At 41.0% G+C, this 23,581-nt stretch overlaps 1 protein-coding gene across 4 annotated transcripts in view; it reads left to right on the top strand.

The window, feature by feature from the left end:
- The window catches only part of MTRR (5-methyltetrahydrofolate-homocysteine methyltransferase reductase), a 70,692-nt gene that overhangs the window by 10,587 nt on the left and 36,524 nt on the right, over positions 1–23,581 (top strand). For all 4 annotated transcript variants that reach the window (XM_075921494.1, XM_075921495.1, XM_006111030.4 and 1 more), the window contains 6 exons: positions 4,633–4,786; positions 8,243–8,360; positions 9,750–10,131; positions 14,748–14,870; positions 20,037–20,190; positions 23,470–23,558. In XM_075921494.1, the coding sequence (XP_075777609.1) occupies positions 4,633–4,786; positions 8,243–8,360; positions 9,750–10,131; positions 14,748–14,870; positions 20,037–20,190; positions 23,470–23,558 (1,020 nt within the window). The remainder of the gene's footprint in view (positions 1–4,632; positions 4,787–8,242; positions 8,361–9,749; positions 10,132–14,747; positions 14,871–20,036; positions 20,191–23,469; positions 23,559–23,581) is intronic.

Here is a 23,581-nt window from a genome sequence, read left to right as displayed (position 1 = left end):
CACTTTCGCCTTCCTGATAACTCCCCTGCATTCTTGAGCAATATATTTATACTCCTCCCTAGTCATCTGTCCAAGTTTCCTCTTTTTGTTAGCTTCCTTTTTGTGTTTAAGCTCACCAAGGATGTCCCCGGAAGCCAATCTGGTCACCTACCATATTTGCTTTACTTGCTGTGCAGTGTGACGGTTTCTTCCTGTGCCTTTAATAAGGCTTCTTTAAAATACTTCCAGTTCTCATGGACTCCTTTCCCCTTCCTGTAAGCATCCCAGGGAATCCTGCCCATCAGTTCTCCGAGGGAGTCAAAGTCTACTCTTCTGAAGTTCAGGGTGTGTATTTTGTTACTCTCATTTCTTCCTTTGGACAGGATCCTGAAGTCTATTATCTCATGATCACTGGTGCCCAGGTTGTCACCCACCTCTATTTCCACTACTAGTTCCTCGCTGTTTGTGAGCAGCAGGTCAAGCTGCGCATGGCCTGTGGTCAGTTCCTTCAGCACTTGTACCAAGAAGTTATCCCCAACATTCTCCAAAAACTTCCTGGATTGTCTGTGTGCCGCTGTATTAGTCTCCCAACAGATGTCAAGGTGACTAAAGTCGCCCATGAGAACCAGGGCCTGCGATCTGGAAGCTTCTCTCAGTTGTCCAAAGAAAGCTTCGTCTACCTCATCCACCTGATCCGGTGGTGTATAGCAGACACCAACCACAACATCACCCCTGTTGCTTCCACCTCTAAATTTAACCCATAGGCTCATAGACTTTAAGGTCAGAAGGGACCATTATGATCATCTAGGCTGACCCCCTGCACAGTGCAGGCCTTAGAATCTCACCCACCCCTCCTAGAATAATCCTCTCACCTATATCTCAGACATTGAAACCTTCAACAGACTCCCTCTAAATACTGGCGCACCGAGCAATCGTACTGCTCTCTTACATACAATGTAACTCCTTGTCCTTTTCTCCCCCGCCTGTTCTTCCTGAACAGTTTATACCCTTCCATGACAGTGCTCCAGTCATGTGAGTCATCCCACCATGTCTCTGTTATTCCAATCAAATCATAGTTCTTCGCCTGGGTTAGGGCTTCTAATTCTTCCTGTTTGTTTCCCAGGCTTCTTGCATTGGTGTACAAACACCTTAGATAACCAGTTGATTGCCCTGCCTTCTCCATCCGAATCAGGGGTCCTCCGTTATTGCTTGTTCCTCCTTGTGATTCTTCCCGGTGTCCGACTTCCTCACTTACCTCAGGGCTTTGGTCAGGGCATCCCCCAACGAGCCTAGTTTAAAGTTCCCTTACTCCTTGTCCGGAGATCACACTGGCAATAAAATAGCCGTATAGACATTCTAACCCAGTCTTGAGCTCAGGGTTTGAAGCCTTTAGAACAATGGTTCCCAAACTTTTTGGCATCACACCCCCCTTTTTGATTTTTGAACCCCACCCCCCCCATAGTAGCAAAACTTATTGAGCAAAAAAAAAAAAAAGGAAAAAAGGAACCGAATGAGGCAGCAAAACTTGATGGGAGAGGAGGCTGGGTCGACTTGCATCCTTCCCTCCCCCCTGTAATTTCTTCACGCCCCCAGTTTGGGAACCTGTGCTTTAGAAGGAGAGTAGAATTCAGGGATGAAAGCCTGAGCTCTAGCCTGAACCAAAATATGTATTCTGCATGGCTGTTTCTTGTGCTGTAGCATGAGCTTAAGTCTGTAGATCCAAGCTGAGTCTTGCTGCTGCTGTGCTTTTTACAGTGCAGACATACTCTTAGGCCAGTGGTCTCCAACCTTTTTACACCCAAGATCACTTTTTAAGTCTCAGAACAGGCGAAGATCTACTGCCCCGCCCCTTCCTTGAAGCCCCGCCTACATTACATGAGGAAATCTAATGTAAATGTACTGCGCAGGTGCGCAGTTCAGAGAGGGCTCAAGAGCTACTCTTAGAGCCCTTGAGATCTACCAGTAGGTCGCGATCTACTGGTTGGTGACCATGGTCTTAGGCTATGTGTCCACAGCAGTGTTATTTTGGAATAACTGACTTTATTCTGAAATGATATAGTCTGCATCTACACTACAAGCAGTTCTTTCGACTTAATGTCAAAATAATGTCCAGCTGGAGGTAGGGATGTTAAATATCGGTTAATTGAATAGTTGATTAACTTTATGAATTCTTATCAGTTGCTTGACTCTTTTATAATGGGCGGGGTCAGCAGCCAGTGTACTCTGGCCCCATTCCCAAGAAGCCCCCTGCCACTCAGCGCTGCTGCCTCTGTATCAGAGACAGCAGCGTGGGGTGCCAGGCGGGAGCTGGTCCATGAGGAAAGCCAGTCTGAAAACCAGCTCCTTTTGCATATCGGCTGTCTTTCGCCCTGCACTGCTGCCTCTGATACAAAGGCAGCAGTGCGGGGTGGCAGCAGCCCCTCTCCAGGGGAGGTCTGAGCTCTCGGATTTGATGCAAGCTGGGACTGAGATGGGTTGCCTGCCTGCCTAGCTCCTAATACGCTTTAAATGCAGAGCTGCAGCAGGGGTAGGTCTGGGATTGCAATCCAGGACTGAGCTGGGCTACTGACCAGCCTGTTAAAAAATTACTGGTGGGAGAGAGGGGGGAAATCCATGTAGTCTATAGGATTAACCTATAAGCTTTTGCTTATCGGCTAATCAGTTAATCGGCCACACTATTACATCCCTAGCTGGAGGACTTCTTACTGTGACTCCTGTAACTCTCATTTTATGAGGAGGAAGGGAAATCAGAGGAAGAGAGCTCTTTCTTGGACTTCTTGCTGTGTAGACAGTGCCAAAAGCCAAAATATGCTCTTTCAATTTAAGCTATGCAATTGGCATGCCCTTAATGATTCCAGAGGGCCTGCTCTGCTATAGGGATAGTTCCCAAAACACTATAGGGAAGGAATGTATGCCACTAATGCATGTGCATGAGACTTCAGCAATGCATGGAAGCGTCTTCACTCTTCTGTATTGTTTGCCAGTCCTTTCTGACCCAGAGTGTCCCAAGAGTTTGTGGTTTTATAAATCTGTGTGTGACTGAATGCTCAGCATATGCATAAGGCCATAGTGTTTTGCCTGTGAATGGATGGAAGACACTTTTTAATAATTATTTCTTTGTACATTATTTTGTACAAAGAAAAAGAAGATGCATTGTCCTTATTGTGGGTTTATTCCTGCACAGTTGTATTATAAACATTCTAGCAGGGTTTGTTAGATGGGTTTGTAGTTTTATAGTTTACATTGGAAACCGCTAAAACAAGTTATTTGAAAAGTTGCAAAAAACCCTGTCTTGATAGACCTAGTTTGCTTGCCTTCATTCATACCACACAATTTTTTAGAATTGTATAGTGGTTCTGGGTCTATGCGGATAGTGTTTTTATGAGAAAGATGTGGAAAACCTTACAATTTACATTATTATGGGTTTGGAAAAGCACCACAAAATCTAAGTTCTAATTAAGACCTAACACTGCTCTTATTATAAGACCTCCTATTGTCTGTGCTGTAGATGCTTAAATTAAGAACTAGTAGCATTATCAAAATACTCTAGCATCCGTGTCATAATCTTTAATTATAATTTGTCATGACCTTAATATTTAGTTTTAAGCATTTTTTTAAATACAAGCAATTATTGGAATGTGTTTTAATTAAAGTTGTCTTTTTCATGTGATTCTAGGCTTATCCTGCAGGGATACATGAGGACGTAGATGTCTAAAAAATCAAACTTATAGTTGATATGCCATTGCCAAAAAGCTCACAGTGCAGCAGCAATCACTTTTCTCTTGATCTGGACAGCTTGACTTGTCAAAGAACCTTAATTGTTTTCAAACTGAGAATTTTCAAATGTTTGTAAATAAATGCTTGAGTTGATTAAATAGTTGTTCTTGTGAAAGAAACATATATCACTTAGCAAACAATCTTTAAAAGCGAGATAAGCAAAAGATGCTTTCCCCAAATGATAGGTGTCTAATATTGCCTGATATTGTAAAGAACCATATTTTCAAAACACCACATCTAAGTTTGGATATGCAAGAAATGATGTGCTCAGAATTTTGTCTTTAACTGGTTGTTGATACAAATGATAAGGTATGAGATTAAAGCCTTGTTGAAAATTTGACCCTAAATATGCAGATGCCATTATTTCACAGGCTTGAAAGTGTGTATTGCTTTCACACATTACACCCTCGTAGAGTTTCATAAGATTTTTGTACCATATTTGTAAGACAATGCTGTTTTCATTTTGTACAAAATTAAATGAACACTGATCTGTTGTGTAACACCACTGGCATTCTTTAGGTTAATTATACATATAACATAGAGTTAAGAGATGACTTGGTATTCAGACTTCTGATATTAGGTCGTGATTTTTCTATACAAACTGTTCCACCTGTTAGAATAGGTTAATAAACAAGATGTTATGAGATGTCATATCCCCCAAATAAACTTGTCATTACTTAAAAGGCTTACTATGGTCTTATGCAGATAGGGAGAAAAGAGAAGAGAGAGCATAAAAATGTGGCATAGGGAGAAAAATAAAAGTGAGACGCAATCCAAATTGTAAAAGAGAACAATTCCAGGATCAACCTTTTCATCTGATTGTAAATATGCCTTGGGCAATACTTTTTAATTTGCTTTCTTTCCCTCTTTTTGTAGTATAATCTGGCAACAGAAAAGGATCCTTTAGTGATTGTTATTTCTACTACTGGAACTGGAGACCCTCCAGACACTGCTTGCAAGTTTGTTAAGGAAATTAAAAACAAGACCCTGTCAGCTGATCATTTTGCACATTTACGTTATGGATTGTTAGGTAATACAATATTTCCTGTGTTACTATTTCCTGTACTTCTATATCATCATCAGAAATTTAACTTGTCACTATGTTGTACCCACTGTAGAGAGGTGTCTTTCTTAAAAGTTTATTTAAAAATGGTAAATATATCTTCACAAGTATGAAAAGGCTTATGGGATACCATTTGGTTGATTAGAAGCCAGCGGCTAGTAAAAGAATCTGCAACTTAATAGGCTGATTCTCCTAAAAGGAAGAGCAGGAAATGGAAAGGAGGAGCTGCAATACCTGACACAGATTGGAGCTACTGCTGGGAGGAACTGTTCTCTTAAATAGAAATGGAGAGAAGGAAGACTGAGAAATTTGGATCTTGATTGTTGAGAGTTAATATAAAAGGAAAGAAACCACAATAACTGACCATGCTGGAAACTAATTTCCCTGGACTTGGGGAGGCAATTCTAGGGAGAATTCCCCCAGGGAGTTAATTGGCTCAGCAAGAGCAAGCAAGGATCCATCCAGAATATGGTACTATTAGACAGGTTAAATCTCTTACATTTTAAGTGTAATAATTTTGGAACAGCATAGTGATTGGGCATTCTTAGGAATGAGAAATAATTTGAGACTACAAATTGGGATACAAGGTGTGGATTTGGAAAATATTTTTTTTACCAAGTTTGTAATATATTGACATAGTTTAGAGATATGAAAGTGTACAAATGGCAGTGTTTTTTTAATGGAAAATTTTTAATGCTTGTGCCACGAGTCACCATGACGTATTTCAACAACAGTGAGAAACTTCAGATAGTGCTTGTTAATTTCACTACAGTAAGAATTGTAACTTGTGAAACACACTTATGAGAAACTTAATGGGGAAAAATCAGGGAATCTTTAAGTATAAAAGTAAATCACAAACAGTTCTAGAAATGCAAGATTAAATTTGTTCATATGAAATTCCACTACCAGACTGCTACTGTGTATTCAATCTGCATTTCAACTATCAGGCTACAAAACTTTGTCGTCTGTAGTCTGAAGTTTATTTTTAAAGTCATGAGAGTTTTCTGAAGAGTATAAGAATATGAAGCCATAATCATATTAATTCTGGAGAACACAGTATTTATTACTTATTGAAGGTGGACGATTGAGAATGTGAAACAGGTTATTGATTTTTTTGTAATTGATTTCATGTCTCTTTAGTTCTTTAATGACATCTTTAAAACTAACAGTATATCAGTCGATCAGGGACTTAACAATTTTCAAGTATCTAAAAGGTAGTTACAAGGAGGAGGGAGAAAAATTGTTCTCCTTAAACTGTGAGGATAGGACAAGAAGTAGTGGTTTTGAATTGCAGCAACAGTGGTTCAGGTTGGACATTAGAAAATGTGTCCTGTCAGGTAGAGTTGCCAGGTGTCTAATTTGAGCCAGAATACCCAGTCAAAAAGAGACCTTGATTGTTGCTGACTGGGCTGTTAAAAGTTCAGTTACCAGTGCAGAGGGGCTAAGGAATGCTCCCAGCCTGGCTCTGTGTGGCTCCCTAGATATGGGCTATGTCTAGACTGCAGGCTTCTTTTGGAAGAAGCTTTTCCGGAAGACATCTTCCGAAAAAACTTCTTCTGAAAGAGAGCATCCACACTGCCAAAGCGCATAGAAAAAGTGATCCACACTGAATGGATGCTATCTTGCATGTAAGCTGTGATTATTATGGGTGGAATGGCCACCAGGGCACCTGTGCTTTTTCCTCTTTCCTCTCCGTGTGAAAGAACTCTCTCTTCCCTGTCCACACGTGCCTTTTTCCTAAACAGCTCTTTTGGAAAAAGGCTTCCTCCTCGTAGAAAGAGGTTTACCTATGTCGGAAAACCCCCCTCTGTTCTTTTGATTTTCTTTCAAAAGAACGCAATTGCAGTGTGGATGTAATTGAAGTTTTTCCGAAAAAATGCTGTAGTGTAGACATACCTATGGTGACATGTCCCTTGACTTTTAGAGGAAATGCAGCCAGTGGGAGCTTGGGAGAATGGGGAGGACAGTGCTTGCAGGCACAGCATAGAGTCACCTGGCCATGCCTCCACCTAGGAGCTAAAGGACATGTCACTGCTTCCAGGGTGCCCTTTGAGCTATGTTCCATCCAGAGCCCTCACTTTCTTCCACACCCCAACAATCTGCCTCAGCCCTAAGCCCTCTCCTGATCTCTGAACCACTTGGCCCCAGCCTGGAGCTCCCACTTGCATTCCAAATCTCTTATCTCTTTCCCCTCTCCAAAGCCCTCACTGCTGACACCCTGATCTCCTGCCCAGCTCAGAGCTCACTCCTGTTCCTGAACCTCTCATTTCTGGCCCCAGCCCAGAGTCCTCATCAGCTCCTAAACAAGTTTGTGGGGGGGAGGGGAAGGAGGAGGGGAAGAGTGAATGATAGAAAGAGGGGATTAAAGCACTGGATTAAACTGCCTAGGGAGGCTGTGGAATCTCCCTACATTTAAGAGAAGTTTAGATGAACCTGTCAGGGATGGTCTAGATAATGTTTATTCCTACTATGAGATACTGAATTAGATAACCTCTTGAGGTCTCTTCCAAACCTATGATTCTATGGTTCTTTGTGAATAGTGGGGAAAGATACCCTTTGTTATACAGAAATACCAACTACATCTTTTACTGTGGCTTCTCTAGCCATTGAGAAGGCAGTGAGACCGCGTATTCACAATTTAGTTAAGATCAGGTATCCTCTCTGACCCTGTGCTGGATCAGGAGCTTTTACTAAGGTCATTGAGGACATGGACCTAAGAATTATGCTTGGATATTTTTCACTCCATATCTCATTGATGTATTTCCATTTACCTCTCTGGTTTTAAAATTTACCTTTTTTTTTACTTAAATTTATGTAAATGTTCCTGCATATCTAATATTTGTCTTCTTTTTCTCTCTGGTATGTTTAATGTTTTTTCCTCCATTAAATTAGGGACATATATTAACAATTTTAGCTCTAGCTGAAGTAAGTTTATTTCTTGGGAATTCATGTGAAATTTACAACCTACACATCCAATACTCCAGTCATCTGAAGTGGGCTGTGCCCATGAAAGCTTATGATACCATCTACGTATTTTGTTAGTCTTTAAGGTGCTACCAGACTATTTGTTGTATTTAAAATTAGTTTGTAATTAGTTCAAATGTTTTGAGTTTCTCTGACAGTTGTTTCTGATGTTAAACACCTAAAACATGACAGGAGGATGTTGCTTGAGTATTTTCAGTGCCTATAACTGTAGCAACAGAAACATAACCGCTTGAATTTGGCACTGGGCAGAGTAAATGAAGAGGAACTATTTTTCAGCTATATCTTAATACTGTAAACATTTATTCAGTTTTCAGTTTATGCATGTGTTTTGTCAGTTTAAGATCTTTTTCTGTTTGTGAGAGAATACCTTGATTTTTACAGTAAATTTTATATCTATTTATCTGATAGACATAAACCCTTTTTACATGGATTTTTCAGGTCTTGGAGATTCTGAATACATGTTCTTCTGCAATGGTGGGAAGATAGTAGACAAACGGCTCCAGGAACTTGGTGCACAGCATTTCTATGAGACTGGATTGGCGGATGATTGTGTAGGGTACGAGCAGAATTAGTTTAATTGCTTTTCTATTTTCTCCCTATGAACACAGGATTACAGATAGATGCTGCCAGGTGCTGAGCACTCTGTAAAGCCAGTTTATGAAGCTATGCACCTGACTGGATTGAACCCAGTATGAATTAGAAGAAACATATTTATCTTCAGGGGATTTGAATGGGTCTGTTTACTGAGAAGTGCTAAGTATCCGCAATTCCAGTAGAAGCTGTGAGGACTTAGCCCTTCTGAAAACTGTATGTGAAGACCTTTTAATAAACACTGATGTGCTTGGACTGTCTGTCCTATATTATGAGTACAAGGTTTTATTACTAGTTTTTAGATTGAATCAAATAAAATTCAGTCTTATAAATACAAAATAACCACAGTTTTACAATATCTCGGGTGACAATCAGGTTGGATGGTTTCAAGAGGGTCTCAGAAGGCTGATAGCCCTAATGTTAAAGGCCCTTTTTGCTAGGAACTGAGAAGGGGTTACCTAAGGTTAATTAAGGGTACCTAAATCCAATTAAGGATTGCCTGGGGCTTTTAAAAACCACTTATTTGGGAAGAACCAGAAGTTTCCCGGAAAAACTCTTCCATGTCCAAGGAACGTGTGTGATTTTTCTGAAAAAAATGTGGAAAAGTAGACGTGTTTTTTCGGCATCCCTGTAAACCTCTTTTTACGAGGAAGAAGGGATGTTCTGAAGGAGGATTTTTTTCCTGACATTTGGCCCCATGTAGACGGGCCAAACGTTGGAAAAGCCTCTTTTGGAAGAAAAGCAGAACAAGATACGCAAGTTGCAATTTGACTTTTCTTTGTAGAGTTATACACAGCCTCCCTCTCAGTAGTGTCCTCTTTTTTGAAAGTTCAAATATGGTAACCCTAAGTGCAGATAGGGGGTAATATGACCTCTAACTAGAATATGGAGACTGGATTCAAACGAAACTGTGACCTCAGCTTCATACATAGGAGGTTTATACAGCTGAGCATATCAGTTTCTTTTGTCTCATAACATTTGGCGTCCTTGGAGCACTTTGTGTTTGTCTTCTTATTTACCCTTCTATAGTAGAAAGATTACTGTGAGAACTCCCTGAAATTATTTTTGTGTTTTTTCTCTCCTCTGTAAAATGGCCTGATAGCCCGATGGTGAGCTTCCTCATAAGAGTATAAAAGTTGTATAGTTGTCAGAGTGTTTCTTTCCTAATTCTAAAAAAAAGTGGTATAAAACGCAAATATGAATTAATAATAAAGTCAGTCCTCTTAATAGCAGTTGTTTGCATATATGTAATGGGAAAATGAAAAATGCTATCACACCTTTTTTGTTCTTTTGGTTGTGTGTAAGAAATAAAAGTAAGTCATTCCTTATGTCTACTTCACCTTGTTTATTTCAGTTTGGAAATAGTGGTGGAGCCATGGATTGATGGGCTTTGGTTTGCCCTCAGAAGAGAATTTACTTCTCGGAACGCAAAAGAAGACATGAGCAACAATCTTAGGGCTGTCTCTAATGGTGTCTCTGCAATGACTGTAGACCCAAGCATGTCAGGAGCATGCAGTTTAGACTCAGAACTACAGCAGTTGAAGCTAGAAGACTTACAAATTCAAACTCCAGTTGCTTTATCCCAAAGAACAGCTAATCTTCGTTCTGTGGTGTCTGTTCAAGACACTGAACCTTCACTTGATTGTTCAGTCCCTCCTCTTTCACAGTCTGCTCTTAATATTCCTGCTCTGCCACCACAATATATAGAAGTACAATTTCAGGAAAGCACTGGTCAGGTAAGGACTTCAGAGTTTTGGATGAGAAAAGATTGAAAATGTTGATTAATAGTTATTTACACTTATGTTCCTATAGTTTAATGGAATATAGTTGTAGCTGTGTGCGTCCTAGGAGATTAGAGAGATGAGCAGTGTAGTAGGTCCTTTTGTTGGACTAACTTTGGTTGGTGTGAGAGACAACCATTTGATCCAAAACTCTATACGACTCAAAAGCTTGTCTCTCCTTCCAAGTGTCTCTAAGGTAATAAGTAACTATATATCATAGGTGGAATCTGAATATTTGTAAGTTTAGGGGAGTTATATAACAGGCAAGATGATACACCATCTCTAACAAAATCACACCAAAATGCCAGGAAGTGTACAATTGTAATTGCTGGAATGGTCTAAAATTTATTTTGTAGTACTGAAAAACCCCTTCCATTAAAATCAGTTTAATCCAATTTTCATTTAAAATATAGTATTTTACAAAAATTAGAAATTATTGTGCAAAACCAGTGTAAAATACAGCTGCATAATCAATAACTGACAAAATTGCCACCATAATAGCTACATATTAGTTTTACTGTTGTAAATAGAAAAATAAATTGCAGATTAAAAGCTAGAAAATGATATTGGGCTTTAATCTCAATATGTTTTTGCAAAGAAGCCATTTTAAACTGTGCTATGCTATGCAAAACAAAAGAAACCTAACCAACTCTCCACTGCCTCCGCTTGTAATCCTTTGCACTTTATAGTTATGAATGATGTAGAAAATGCAGCTTACAGACAATACTTTCTTTGCCAGACCCTGAATATTTGGGTTATTTCAGATGACAGATGGAATTCTGATATGTTCTTTGTTTTGTGATAGTTTTGAAATAAAATCCCATGTTAACTTAAAAGTTGAGAGAGTAGTGTTGCTTGCTTTGTTGTTTTTTTAAAAATCAACTTGATATCTAACTTCTTTCCATTCAGCTATTGTTAAACTGCTCTCTGCCCTTTTGGCGCTTTGGTGAGACATCTTCTAAGGTTAACTGGAATTACATTAACCAAGAAATGACAAATGTGTTGAAATAATATTTTAGACCCCAGATAAACACCTTTCTGCAGATGGAGCCAGAACTTTCTTGGTTAACCAAGGAACTGTGCATTTTGATTTAGTAGTCTATCATGGACATTTTTAAATTCTTAGCTTCACGGAGCCAATACTCTTCTATAGGAATTTAGCAAATCTTGGATTATTATTGTGGTGTATTACATTTTAACAATTCTCTTTTTCTTTGAAACAATGCAACTAATGCATTTGAATAGTTTTTGTTTTGTTTTAAATTTTAGAAACATTAAGCTCTCATTTTAATCTGTAAATGAAAACTTCAAAATTGTAGAAAGTTAAAAGGCAAACCATAAGAAAATAAAGGTTCTAGATATGTATATGAGACCTACTAGGACACAATGAAAGAGGTACAGAACTAGAAGTTGAGAGGGGAAGAGGAAGGGGAAAAGGTGGAGTGACCACTGACTGGATAGGTTCATGGCTAGAGAATGGAATTGTCATTGGACAATGAAGACAGGAGTGGGTGTATTTTTAAATTGGGAACAGGGAACATTTAGAAATTTCTGGAAGGTGAGTAGGGCATTTGATAATATGGCACTATATGAAACCGATTATATTTCATCATGTTTTTCAGTTTTCACAATATTGAATTCACTGGATGCTTTTCTTATCCTGTAACTGGTACAAATAGGTACAACTAGGTGATCAGTGTTTACACTCAAATTATGTCCTGGATAGCTGGGAAGGTAGGAAAGAAAGGAATCTAATGTGCCTCCTTATAGCCTCTCCGGGGCTATGTCTAGACTGCAGGCTTCTTTCGAAAGATCGCGTCTAGACTGCAGGCGGATCTTTCGAAAGAGAAATCCGCTTTTTCGAAAGAGAGCACCCAGCGAGTCTGGATGCTCTCTTTCGAAGACGGCCTCTTTACATTGAAGAACGCCTTCTTTCGAAAGAGGAACTTTCGAAAGAAGGCGTTCTTCCTCGTGAAATGAGGTTTACCGCCATCGAAAGAAAAGCCGCGTTCTTTCGAAATAATTTCGAAAGAACGCTGCTTGAGTCTGGACGCAGGGGAAGTTTTTTCGGGAAAAGGCTACTTTTCCCGAAAAAACCCCTGAGTCTGGACACGGCCCTGGTTACCTGCAGCACTGGAATAGAAGCAGCCCCTGCAGAGCTGCTGTTTTCTCTATACCAGTGTAGGTGGGCAAGAGGGTTTGGGGAATGAGTATAGTCTTGATGCACAAAACCTCCACCATCACAATGGGTAGTATGAGAAGCAAATGGTTAATTTAGAGGGTGCCAGATTTGCTGAAGGATGTGTGTTCAGTGAGGTTTTTTCCTGCTAGGATCTTTTGCAATTAATTATTGGTGTAGAATGTTGAAGCTTATTTCTCATAAGAGGGAATAAATGTTAATACCCAACTATTTGACTTTGAGGCAGTTTACTTAACTAATAATGCATTTTTATTTTTTAGGATTCAAGCCCCACAACATATGTAGAGTGCAACAATAAGCATTTTTAGAAAAATTGCTGGCCTAAGTGGGATTTTTTTCCCCCAAACTGATATTAGTATAAAGATTGATTAGGAAATCAGATGTGAAATAGTATGTTTTGGACTCTGATAACATGGCTCAAAGACAGAGATGCTATGTGGCAGAATGATCAAGGATTATAAACTGTGGAAAATGAAGGCTAAAATTTAATGCTTTGGTTTCTTTGAGTCAACAAGCCATTTGAGGAGACTGATGAACCTTGTATGTGAGGCCAGATAAAATAATTAAAATGTGTATACTAGATTCTCCTATGAACTGTTGTTTTCACTGTGCTGTGGCTATACTGGTACATGAGGGTAGTGGTACATGAGCTGTACTGGTACATGCACTATTCCATGTATAGACTAGGCACAATATACTTCTCCCCTGAAGTGAGAGCTGGGTGAGGAAATGTGTAGCACAGTTTCTCTTTCCCAGGTTACTCCTAGGGCAGTGCAACAACATGCTGTCCCTACATATTTCACAGTCTAGTCTTTTAGTGATTACCTGAGTTTACCTGAAGCTGAAGAAAGATTTGAGGCGAGTAACTGAGTGCACAAAAATAATGAAAACTCATTTTTTTAACTAAAATATAAACATTGCCAAGCAACAAAATGGAACTACTTTACTTAGCCAAAACTGATATGTATAAGCCACTCACTGGAGCATATCATAGGAATCTTGCTATTCATAACAGTTTAGAAAACTAGCTCAAGGGACCCAGATTAGCTACAAATACATGAATTAGAGCATCTCTTAGATATAAAATGTAGCCAGCAACACACTTTTTAATGTTAAGGCTTTCTTGGATGTTCAGCTTTAATCTTTAAAGGATTTTATAAAATTCTAGACCTTTCTCTACTATGAGTAGAAAGGGTTGAATTTTGCTAATGCAAAAATTCCTATCCATCTGAGAAACAGTATAACGTGTGTTCCATTTTCAGTTTTCTTAACTCTTCTCTAATGGTAGTTCATGATGCTCTCTGATATGGATGGGAGTAAAATGAGAATTGGTGCCTCACCTTAATTGAGGGTGCCCTGTGGCAGAGGTGGGCTGAAATTGTTTTTTTTATTTTTGGAAGCATTTTCCTTCATTCAGTCAGAAAGAGTTGCTGTAGTGCTATACTGGATGCAGAACAAGTTGCCTCTCCTGGTGAGCACAAAACCTGAATTCTGGCTCTCTTTTGTTGTACTATCTTTAGACTTCTGAGGCTTACAGATACAACTGTATTTAAAGGTTTCCTTCATAAGCTGCCTATAGGTCTAACCCGAGCTGTAGTCTACATTTTCTAATTTTTAAGTCTTCGCTAATTTTGAAATTGCTTGTATTCTTTCCACATTCATTAGCAATGGTGTTAGCCACTCTCATCTTTCTCTCATGCAATGTCTAATATAATTGCAAATTTTAAATTGGATCTTGTAAGGTAACACTGCAAAAAGAAAACTACTGTACCTGTATTTGGTATCCCCTTTAGGAGTATTTTTTTCCTAATTTGGGCTTACTATACTTTAAAATTGGTTTGAAAGTTCCCTGTTAGTACTCAGGTATGAATTTTTTTAAAAGACATGGGGGAGCTAAAGCTTAGGGGCTGGATGTGGCCTGTAGCTTGCCTGGATCCGGCCCTGTAGCTCAGAGCTACCCCCTCTAGCATTAGGGAGCTTGTGCTGGCATTATAGTCCATTTGCCACCTCACTGTGGGGCTGGAGCACACAAAATCTACTAGCCTGGGGCCCCCAGCCTCTGGTGTGTGAAGGGAATGTGGGGAGTGTCTTTCTGCTTCTCAGTCAGGGACCATGTCAGTGAGGGTTTAATTCTCACTTGTGTGCAGCCTCCAACTGATTTTTTTGTGGGTCAGTGGCCCTCAACCCAAAAAAGGTTTCCCACTCCTGAGAGTGCATGTTTACAGTGTTGTTTGGAATTTTCTTTTTAGGATGTTAATGTGAAAAAATGTGTCCAACTAATCACTAATGTGTTTATTTACACATGTTATAGACATCTGCCATTCACTTGGTTATATTTAATCAGCTCAAACTTGTATATTCTTGTTTTCAGGAACCTAGTGTGTCCTCATTGATTTCAGATGGTACCGTCTTCCATGTTCCAGTAACCAAAGCATTTCAGCTCACTAAGGAAGATGCAGTAAAAACTGCTTTGCTGTTAGAACTTGATATTTCAGTAAGTTAAAAAACCTCAACTGGTGGAAGAAAGGGTAAAAAAATATTAATTCGAGAACAAGCACATTTATATGCTAATCTTCTGGGTAATATTATTAAAATATCTTTCTACAATGGGTTGAAGTGTGGGTCAACTGAGATTGATCTTGTTGGTAGTACAAAGGATCTCTCTCTGTAGAGAGTATGGCCCATTTAAGCTAATGTTTAATAGTCGTTACATAGAAAAACCTCACTTCTTTTCTCTTCAGCGTGTTTTATATTTGTTTTATATTTAAGTAGTGTACTAGGGTTTTATATTTATATTATATGGTCATTATTTGCATGTGCAAATAATGAACATGCATCTATGCAAATAAAATGTTACCTGTCCTGTCAGAATGTGTACCTTAGCTCCGCCCCCCAGAGCTTCGTCACAGAAACTCCCGCTTTCCAACACCCATGGCTAGGGAGGCTAAATTTAAATTATTGGGTAATCAAATAGTCGATGCAATTTGTATCAACTATTCAATTAGTCAATAAGGGTGCCTCCGACTTTGAAGTGTTGCTACACTTCAAAAGCGAAAGTGCTGCAGGGACCATGGGGCCAGAGGGGGACTCAAGAAGTCCCCCGCTGGCCCAGTGCTCCCTATGGCATTTCAAAGTGGCAGTGCCATGTGAAAACACCCCCTTCTCACCTCCCCCCATTGCTGCCCCCAGCTGGCCCTGGTCTGCACACGGCATTTCAAAGGGTCTGGCCCTAGGCTCCATGCAGCGCTGCCTTTTGTGAAGCACCCCTCCTTCCCCCCGCCTACTGCCTCTTTCTGATAAAGGCAGCTGTGGGGGGGGGGGAGGGAGGGAAAGTGACTAGTCAACTAGTGTATCGACTATCTGATGAGCATTTGCTTATCGGATAGTCAGCTAGTCGTACACATCCCTACCCCCTGCTGCCAACTTCCTTTTCTCAATCAGCTCTGTTTTGCCTGGAGCCTGTCCTACATCCGCTGTTACTAGCAGTTGTGGCACACTGTGTCCCAGAGACCCCCTCCCCAATTAACTGGTAGCTCCAGCCCAGCCCTTTGCTCCCCAGTGTCTAACACCCTTTGAACTCCCACCTCTATGCCCTGTGCCCTTTGATCCTTTAATCTCTGATCCCTTTGCCCGCACTCTCCAGAGCAAGGCTGCCCATTCTAGGGAGCATGGCCATTGCTGGGCGGGCGGGGGAATGGCTGTTGGTGGCATGCACCCCTTTCCTCCTTTGCGCATCCTCCCTTCCCAAGCACTTCTCATGTCCCCATTGGTAGAGGTGGGGATTGGGGAGAGCACAGAGCTCCAGTCAGGCCACCATCTTACCTGGGTGGGAGGGGGGACAAGGGAGGGAGGCGCCTCCTGTTCTGCCTCCTCCTGCTGCCACATCAGCCCAGCGCCATCACCCGGCAAAATCAGCCATCACAGCTGCCAGAGTTGAAGCCGGCTGCTGTGTAGCAGCTCAGGAGTCTGGGTAGAGCCTTAGCCCCCAGAGCAGCTAAAAACACCCAGCTTCAGCTGTGGCAGCTGCTGCAGCCCAGCAGCCAGCAGTTTGTGGCCTGGCATTGGTCTGTGGTCCGGTGGTTGGGAACTACTGTTCTAAGGGACCATTCAAAGTAGAGTTGCCTGTTAATACCTCAGTAGTCAGAAAACAATAAGGGGATTATTGGGCTACAGACTGTTTTAATTAACCAGAAATGCTGTGGTTTTGTTTAGTCCATGATTTATAGGAATTTAAACTCTGAAGCTTGTCTTCTGAAAGTATTGTGCAGGTTTCCTTTGAGGATGAGAACTGATAGGTCAGACATAGAAGATTGCTTTGTAAAAAATCACCCCCAGCTATGGTTGCCTTGTTCTGGGGCTGTGGTAGAAGGTGCCAGACCTCTCCCCTCCATCCATGGCAGCTCCATGTTAGAGCACCTGCTGGCACCCTCCTTCCTCCCCCTCGCCAAGGTACCAACCCAGAGTTGGGGGATAGGTGGTCTTTCCATGGCCCCCACCCAGCCTAACCCAGATCCTCCGCAGCTGGGGGACATATACTCCTCCCCTGGCTGTGCCCACTGGAGCTTCAGCAGCCATGGAGTAGTGCTTCTCACCTGGCTCCAAGCTGCTGGGGTACTCCTCTCTCTACAGTGCAGCCTGCATACTGAACCCCTCATTCCCATCTCCACCCCAGAGAAATGATTTAAATGAAGTATGTACATTTTCGTGTCATTTTCCAAAAATATATATATTAATTGAGTTAAGGACTTGTGCAGTGTTGGATAAGTCTTCTAATTGTATATGATTATAATCGCCATTCAATGAAGTATGTTAACCTGCTAATTTTCTTTTAAAGATAACAAATTTAGGTAAATTATGTATTCACTCTGAAGATTCATTGTTTATTCAGCTAATGATGGTGGGGTTATCTAGTATATACACATCCCCTTGTAAACACATTTTTTTTCTGAATTAACCGTTTAACAGGGCTTATTCAATATTTGAAAAACTCTTTGACCAGTAAGCGAATAGGTTTCTGTCAGCCAACGGTCAGGGCAGTGAGTGGTGTGTGTGTGTATACTATACATCCGAGACTTCAACTGCTGAGACCGGGGTCCCTTGCAGTGGGCAACCTGGAAGAGGTTGACGGGCGCCCCAATAAGTGTGCAGGAAGAGCTTATTACACTTCAGATTTTAGCTGCTAGAATCTGTGATTCCTTCGCAGCGGGCAGCCTGGGGGAGGCTGAGAAGTGCCCCAACGGATTTTGCCACCTGGGTGTGACACAAATCCAAACGCCCAAGCTCTTCCTATACTGTCCCTAATGACCGGCTGAAGTTCTTTTAAATTGTGCCTGGTTCTGTTACAGCAACTGAAGGAGTCAGGTTAAAGCTTAAACATTTACAGGTTTATTGAGGAAGCTTATAAATCATATGGTTGCAATGGCTATTGTTCTATTTCTTAACTGCTGACAAATATATATGTATATATATAGAAAAAAATGGTTACAAAGAAGATAAAGATAGGAAATAGAAAATAATGGTACCAAATGACAGCTTAATCTTTAAAGAGCTCTATTCTATGCATGCACTATAACAAAAGGACACATACAGGTACAATTTTTACCCCCTTCTGCGTCACTTGGTCCCAGCGTGTCAGGCCAGGATCGGTCCCTCAGTTCCTCGGAAAGACGAAAATATGAGGTGGGCGTCCCCGTGGAACCTCGGGAGGTCAAACACCTAACCCGACCAGCAGGTACAGGGCAGATTGACACTCAAAAGAGAGTGTGCTGCTGTACCACCTTATATACCCGTTGGGTCACATATTTCTCTTTCTTATCTGTAATGCCAAATGATGCTGGTCTGTCTTTTGTGAGACCAGTTCTTACAAGGGAGTTGTGAGCTTAATTTACACTTGTAAGAGAGAGTTGAGAGGATTAAATTGGAAGTACTGGACATTCTTTTTCTCAGTGGGAAATTCCTCTCCCAGGGACTGTGTGTGTTCGAATCAACATGGGTGCCAGCCGGGCACGTCTTGCAGCCTCACGCTCAGTTTATTTCCTTAATCGTTACTCAGAGTCAGAGAAACTTGCATATCCTGTTCTCACATCAAAGCAGATCAAAGCTTAATGGCTATGCTGATTTTCTTATTGTTCCTTCTCTGCTCTGTATACAGACATCTCAGAGGGCAAGCAAGATTGTTTGAGATGGGGGGGGAGGGGGGGAGGCTGCCTGGCTACAGTTTCCTAAGTAGAAAGCCTAAATTTAAAAAGAAAATATTACATGCTTAGATTTCTGATGTACCAGGACCAAATCTACTATATATTATGGATGTTAAGTAACAGTGAATTACCTAATCAAGTATTTGATGGAATTTCCCTTGGGAGGGCGGGCGGGGTGCTCGCAGCACATTTTAAATGTAGAAAGAGCTGCTGGGCTCTTACTTCATTTAAAGTGCAGTGCCGCAGCTGGATTAGCTCCAGGGGCTCACAAGACTTCGGGACCATTATAGCTCTGCGCTTTAAATGTAGGAGGGCTCTTCCTACGTTTAAAGTGCAGAGCCACAATGGGGTTAGCACCCGGGGCAGCACGAGCTGGGACTGAGCAGTCCCAGTTAGCACCGGCTCCAGTAACACTGTGGCTCTGCCTCCCCTCTGCCCTTTCCCCCGCTCCCCCACACACACCACACTGTGGAGACAGTGGGGGCAATCAGCTTTTAAGTGAGCTCCCCTCAGCACTGCTCTTGCTTCCCCTTCCCCTTGCTGCCTCTGATACAAAGGCAGTGGGGGGGAGGGAGTAGTCAAGTAGTCACTCAACTAATTGCTTACATCCATACTGTATATTTGAGAGTTTGTGTATCTGTCTGTCCATCTGTGAGTCTGTTGGTTCAAGAACTCTTCCTAAATAGTAAGAGCTAGGACTACTACATTTGGTATTCAGCTTCCTCTTATCATAATTTAAAGCAAGGTCAGGCTATGATTGTGCCAGGACAATGGGATCTGCATAAAATGTGATTGTTTCTCATCAAACAGAAAGGGAGGGGTGTGATATCAGGGACATTTGTACTCACCAGTGACCACCGAGGGGCAGCATGCACCCCAACTCTGGGCTGCAGCCACCTGCCAGCAGCACAGCAACTGCCGCCTCAGCCTGCCCCAGAGAGTAGCTGCCAGCCGTCCAGCGCAGATCTCGCTGCCCAGCCACCTCTGCCAGCTGGCCAGTGTGGCTTCCCACAGCACCGGGCCAGCCCTGGGGAGCAGCCATCAGGTGGACTATGCAGCCTCCACTGCTCCCCATCAACCTCCGCTGCCCTGCACTGGCCTGGGGAGCAGCCACTGGCCACCCCTATACCATGCCCTGAGTCCTCATTATCTTGCCCTGACTCCCCCAACTGCCTGCTCTGATTCCTGCACCCCCTGCCCTTAGCCCCTCCTCACCCCCCCCAACCCTGACTACTGAACCCCTCACATGCGAAAGCCCCTGCCCTGACTTTAGCATCACCCACACCCCTTTACCTTGAAGGACCTGGCCAATGCCAGGTAATCTTCTAGTATAAGATTAATAAAATAAAATGTAGAATATAATGACAGTGAAGTCTTAAACAGCAAGACTGTGTTTTATGAGTCAAGAATATGGGCCATGGTTTATTACACAGCTTTATAAAAAAATCTTTATTTTATAACAGAAAACAGCATTTTCCTACCAACCTGGAGATGCCTTCTGTGTCATATGCCCCAACAATGCCAGGGAAGTACAAGAACTTCTGGATACCTTGGGACTTTCAGAAAGGAAAAAGTGTGTCGTTTGCTTAAAGATTAAAGAAGCTGTTAAAATAAAAGGTAATGATAATGCACTATTAATCAACAAATAATACTAGCTTGCTTATTTAAATATAATGGATGCTTATAGGTTTGAACATTTTGCCTTGCCTCTTCCCTCAGCCTAAGGGAAGGCTTCTGCTTAAAAACTCTCTAAGGTCACAGATTCCCAGACTGTGTGTGGTACACTTCCACCACCCAAATTTAAAAACCTCTTAAGAGCCCAGGAAGATGCACTTGGAAATTTCTTCCTGTGGGGTACCCATAAGCTCTTTAACCCTCCGTCTGGAGAGAGTTTGAAAACAAATAGTAATTTCTTAATAGCTGACCTTTCAGTCTCAGGCGCGCTCACACAGAACTTCCTGCCTTCTAGAACACAGAAATCAGATCATAGTCTTAAAAAGGTGATTTTTATTAACAAAACAAGACATATTTGGTAAAGCATATTTGGTTGCTAGGCATTTCAGTTTTTTTCAGTTCTGTAAGGCACTGTTAAAAATTATGTTCAATTAGATTAAGAACACAAAGAATTGCTTCCCTGGGATTCATTTTAAATGTTAGTGTATTAGAGGAGAGGGGTAGAACATCGGCTCAGCACAGAGGAGTTAAACAAATTCCAAAATAAAGAAAATAACCTGATTACATCTAACTTAAACATTCCTTGTTCTAGTCACATATCTTCTTCCAAGGTTTAGTCCTTCTCTAAGCATGGATGTTGCTGAATATTCCAGGCCTTGCTTCCTGGCTTGATTCATGTCTGTATTTCTTCTTTGGTCACACACAGACTGCAGCAGGAAGATCACTGCTTCCCATTCAAAAAACTACCATTTGTTTTCATTGGCTCTCCTAGCTCCCTGCCAACACTTCCTGAATACTTTCAAGGACCCTATGTCTCCGGGTTTAACCTTTATAGGCAATTTTGATACCTGAATGGTTGTAATGTCCAGAAAAGGGTAGTACCCCTCCCATTTATCATGCCTTTCTTCCACTTTATTGCTTAGAAACTGTTGGACAATATCATTACGGTAGTCTATATAATCAAACAGGGACAAGCAAAATCTTGTCATCTCTTCCAGGAAGCCTTCAGACTTGGAGCTGGTGTCAGGAACCAAATCAAGATACAAGCAGTATGGCTTTCTGATATTTACAACTTTCTGGCATACAAATTAAGGCGAAGTTTCTTGAAAGACCATGAATGGGTGATTCACAATACAGCCCTAAATGAGATATTTATACAGTAAAGTACTTTGCTATGGGATCTCTGTGTCCCAAACTAATAGGCGGCTCTCCTAAGTTGCTCCAGGGCAGCCATTGGTTGCACTTCCAAGGCCATGCTTTGATGATGTTCAGGATGAACAGCCTCAGATATTCTTTTCCTCCCATCAGACATAGAATGCTCATCTTTGTCTTCTGTTCAGGAGATCCTTAACCAGAGTAGAAAAGAGTCTATTGGAACCTGTCCTCATGCTAAGTAGAGATGCTTTTGAGCCTGGGCACAACTACATCACTGTTCTTCAGATTCTGTAAGCATCCTGGTTGTTGTAGATGATTTCCTGTCCACTTCAAGTCTTTCTGTTAGTTCACTAAGAGTATCCGTATCAGTGATAAGTGCATTTCTCACTACAGTGGAAGGACCTGTCCTCTTTGCTCACCCAGCAGTACAGTACAATACATGAAAGGCCTCATCAAAACCTTCCCACAAGTGCTTAAACCTGTTCCTCAGTGGGATCTTAACTTTATCCTGTCCAAGCTCACTCGTTCTCTTTCGAACTCATGGAGACTTGTACTTTGGCCCACCTGTCCATAAATGTGGCATTTTTAGTAGATGGGGCCAAATGGTGGAAAAGCCTCATCCGGAAAAGCAATTGGAAAAAGCTATGCAAATTGTGGAGTGCAATTTGCGTACCTTTTTTTTTAAAAAAAAAATAAAAAACCTATAATAAAGACCTAGCCTCACTGTTTCCTAATTCAAAAGAAAGATAAAAGCCTTCAGCCATTTCTGGATCTGAGAAAGGTAAACAGGTCATTCTGAAGCAAAATGTTCAGATTTGCAACTCCAGAATTATCTAGATTGCTTTGCTGTTCTCAGTCGCAATGTAGTTTACTTTCATATTTTGATAAGACCATCACACAGGAAGTGTCTTTGTTTTGTCATAGTGCAGGACCATTTACAATACAGAGTCCTCTTTTTTGCTATTTTTATGGTACTCTGAGTATTTACAACTTGGCTATTTCTAATGGCAACTTTTCTGAGAAGACAGAAAGCTTTTATTTTTCTATAATTTCTGGGTCCTAAAAGTAGCTTCCAAAGACTAAGTGAAGGAATCATTCAATTCCCTATTCCAATGATTGTCATGTTTGAACAAAAAGAAATCTCTAGTGATATTTTCACAAAATAACCTTTTCTATGGAGCATTTCCTGACTCCAAAATGGCAAAAGCTTGCCTCCTGTAGGAGAAATTCCTAAAGATGAAATCTACCACTTGTTCTCTACTTCAAAAGTCCATCTTAGAAAGTAAAGTTCTTCGTCTTTGTATTGGATCTTATGGCATCAGTTATAGCTTATGCAATACGGAAGGTTAAAACTGCATTTTATATCAGTAGCATCAGCCATGCTCTACATACCACCTTTGTCCCATGTCAGATCTCACACTTAGGGAAAGACAGGGGTTGCTTCAATGCTTGGACAGAAGACGTCCATAGGAAATCTCGGGATTCTGCAGGAAGCAGTGAGACTAATTAGGCATACAACATTCTTGTCTGCCAAGTCAGAGCGGTGGCCCATCTAATCCAGGATACATCTCTGAGAGCAAGCAGTACCAAATTCTTTAATGTGTAGAAAAACCCTATCCTTCTCCAATGGAGGGAAGTTTCTTTCTATCCCTTATTAGGGGCTAGCTTATATCCTGAAGGATGAAGAATTATATATATATAATTCTATGTAATTAGAGCTTCTGAAAAAAAGGAAAAATATTTTTTGACATTTTATTGTTTGTAGAGTTTCTCTCCATGGAGATTTTTCCATCATAGGGGAGATGGCAACAAGGACTTGAATATTCAACTGTAAAGCCTATAATAATATGTGTTTAACCCTATTATTTCATATTCCAACTTTTCAGTAAGTGTGAGTTCTTTAGTAAGTTCTTTACTAGAGAATGTTATCTAACTATTTAGTAAAAATGCCAATAATAATTCAGAATATGAAATACAGATTAATTCTGATATTTCTGTAAAAAAACAAATGCATTGTGATACTGCTACTGGCTTTAATTGATTAATTTCCATTTCTCCACTCCACAGGAGCTGCTCAGCCAGAGCATATACCTAAAGGAAGTACTGTGGAATTTATTCTTACATGGTGTCTGGAAATAACAGCAGTTCCCAAAAAGGTTTTTATATCTTGTTTTGCTAT

This window comes from Pelodiscus sinensis, chromosome 2 (genome assembly GCF_049634645.1).
Source record: "Pelodiscus sinensis isolate JC-2024 chromosome 2, ASM4963464v1, whole genome shotgun sequence".
Lineage (NCBI taxonomy): Eukaryota > Metazoa > Chordata > Testudines > Trionychidae > Pelodiscus > Pelodiscus sinensis.
This window is presented reverse-complemented; position numbering and strand designations above follow the sequence as displayed.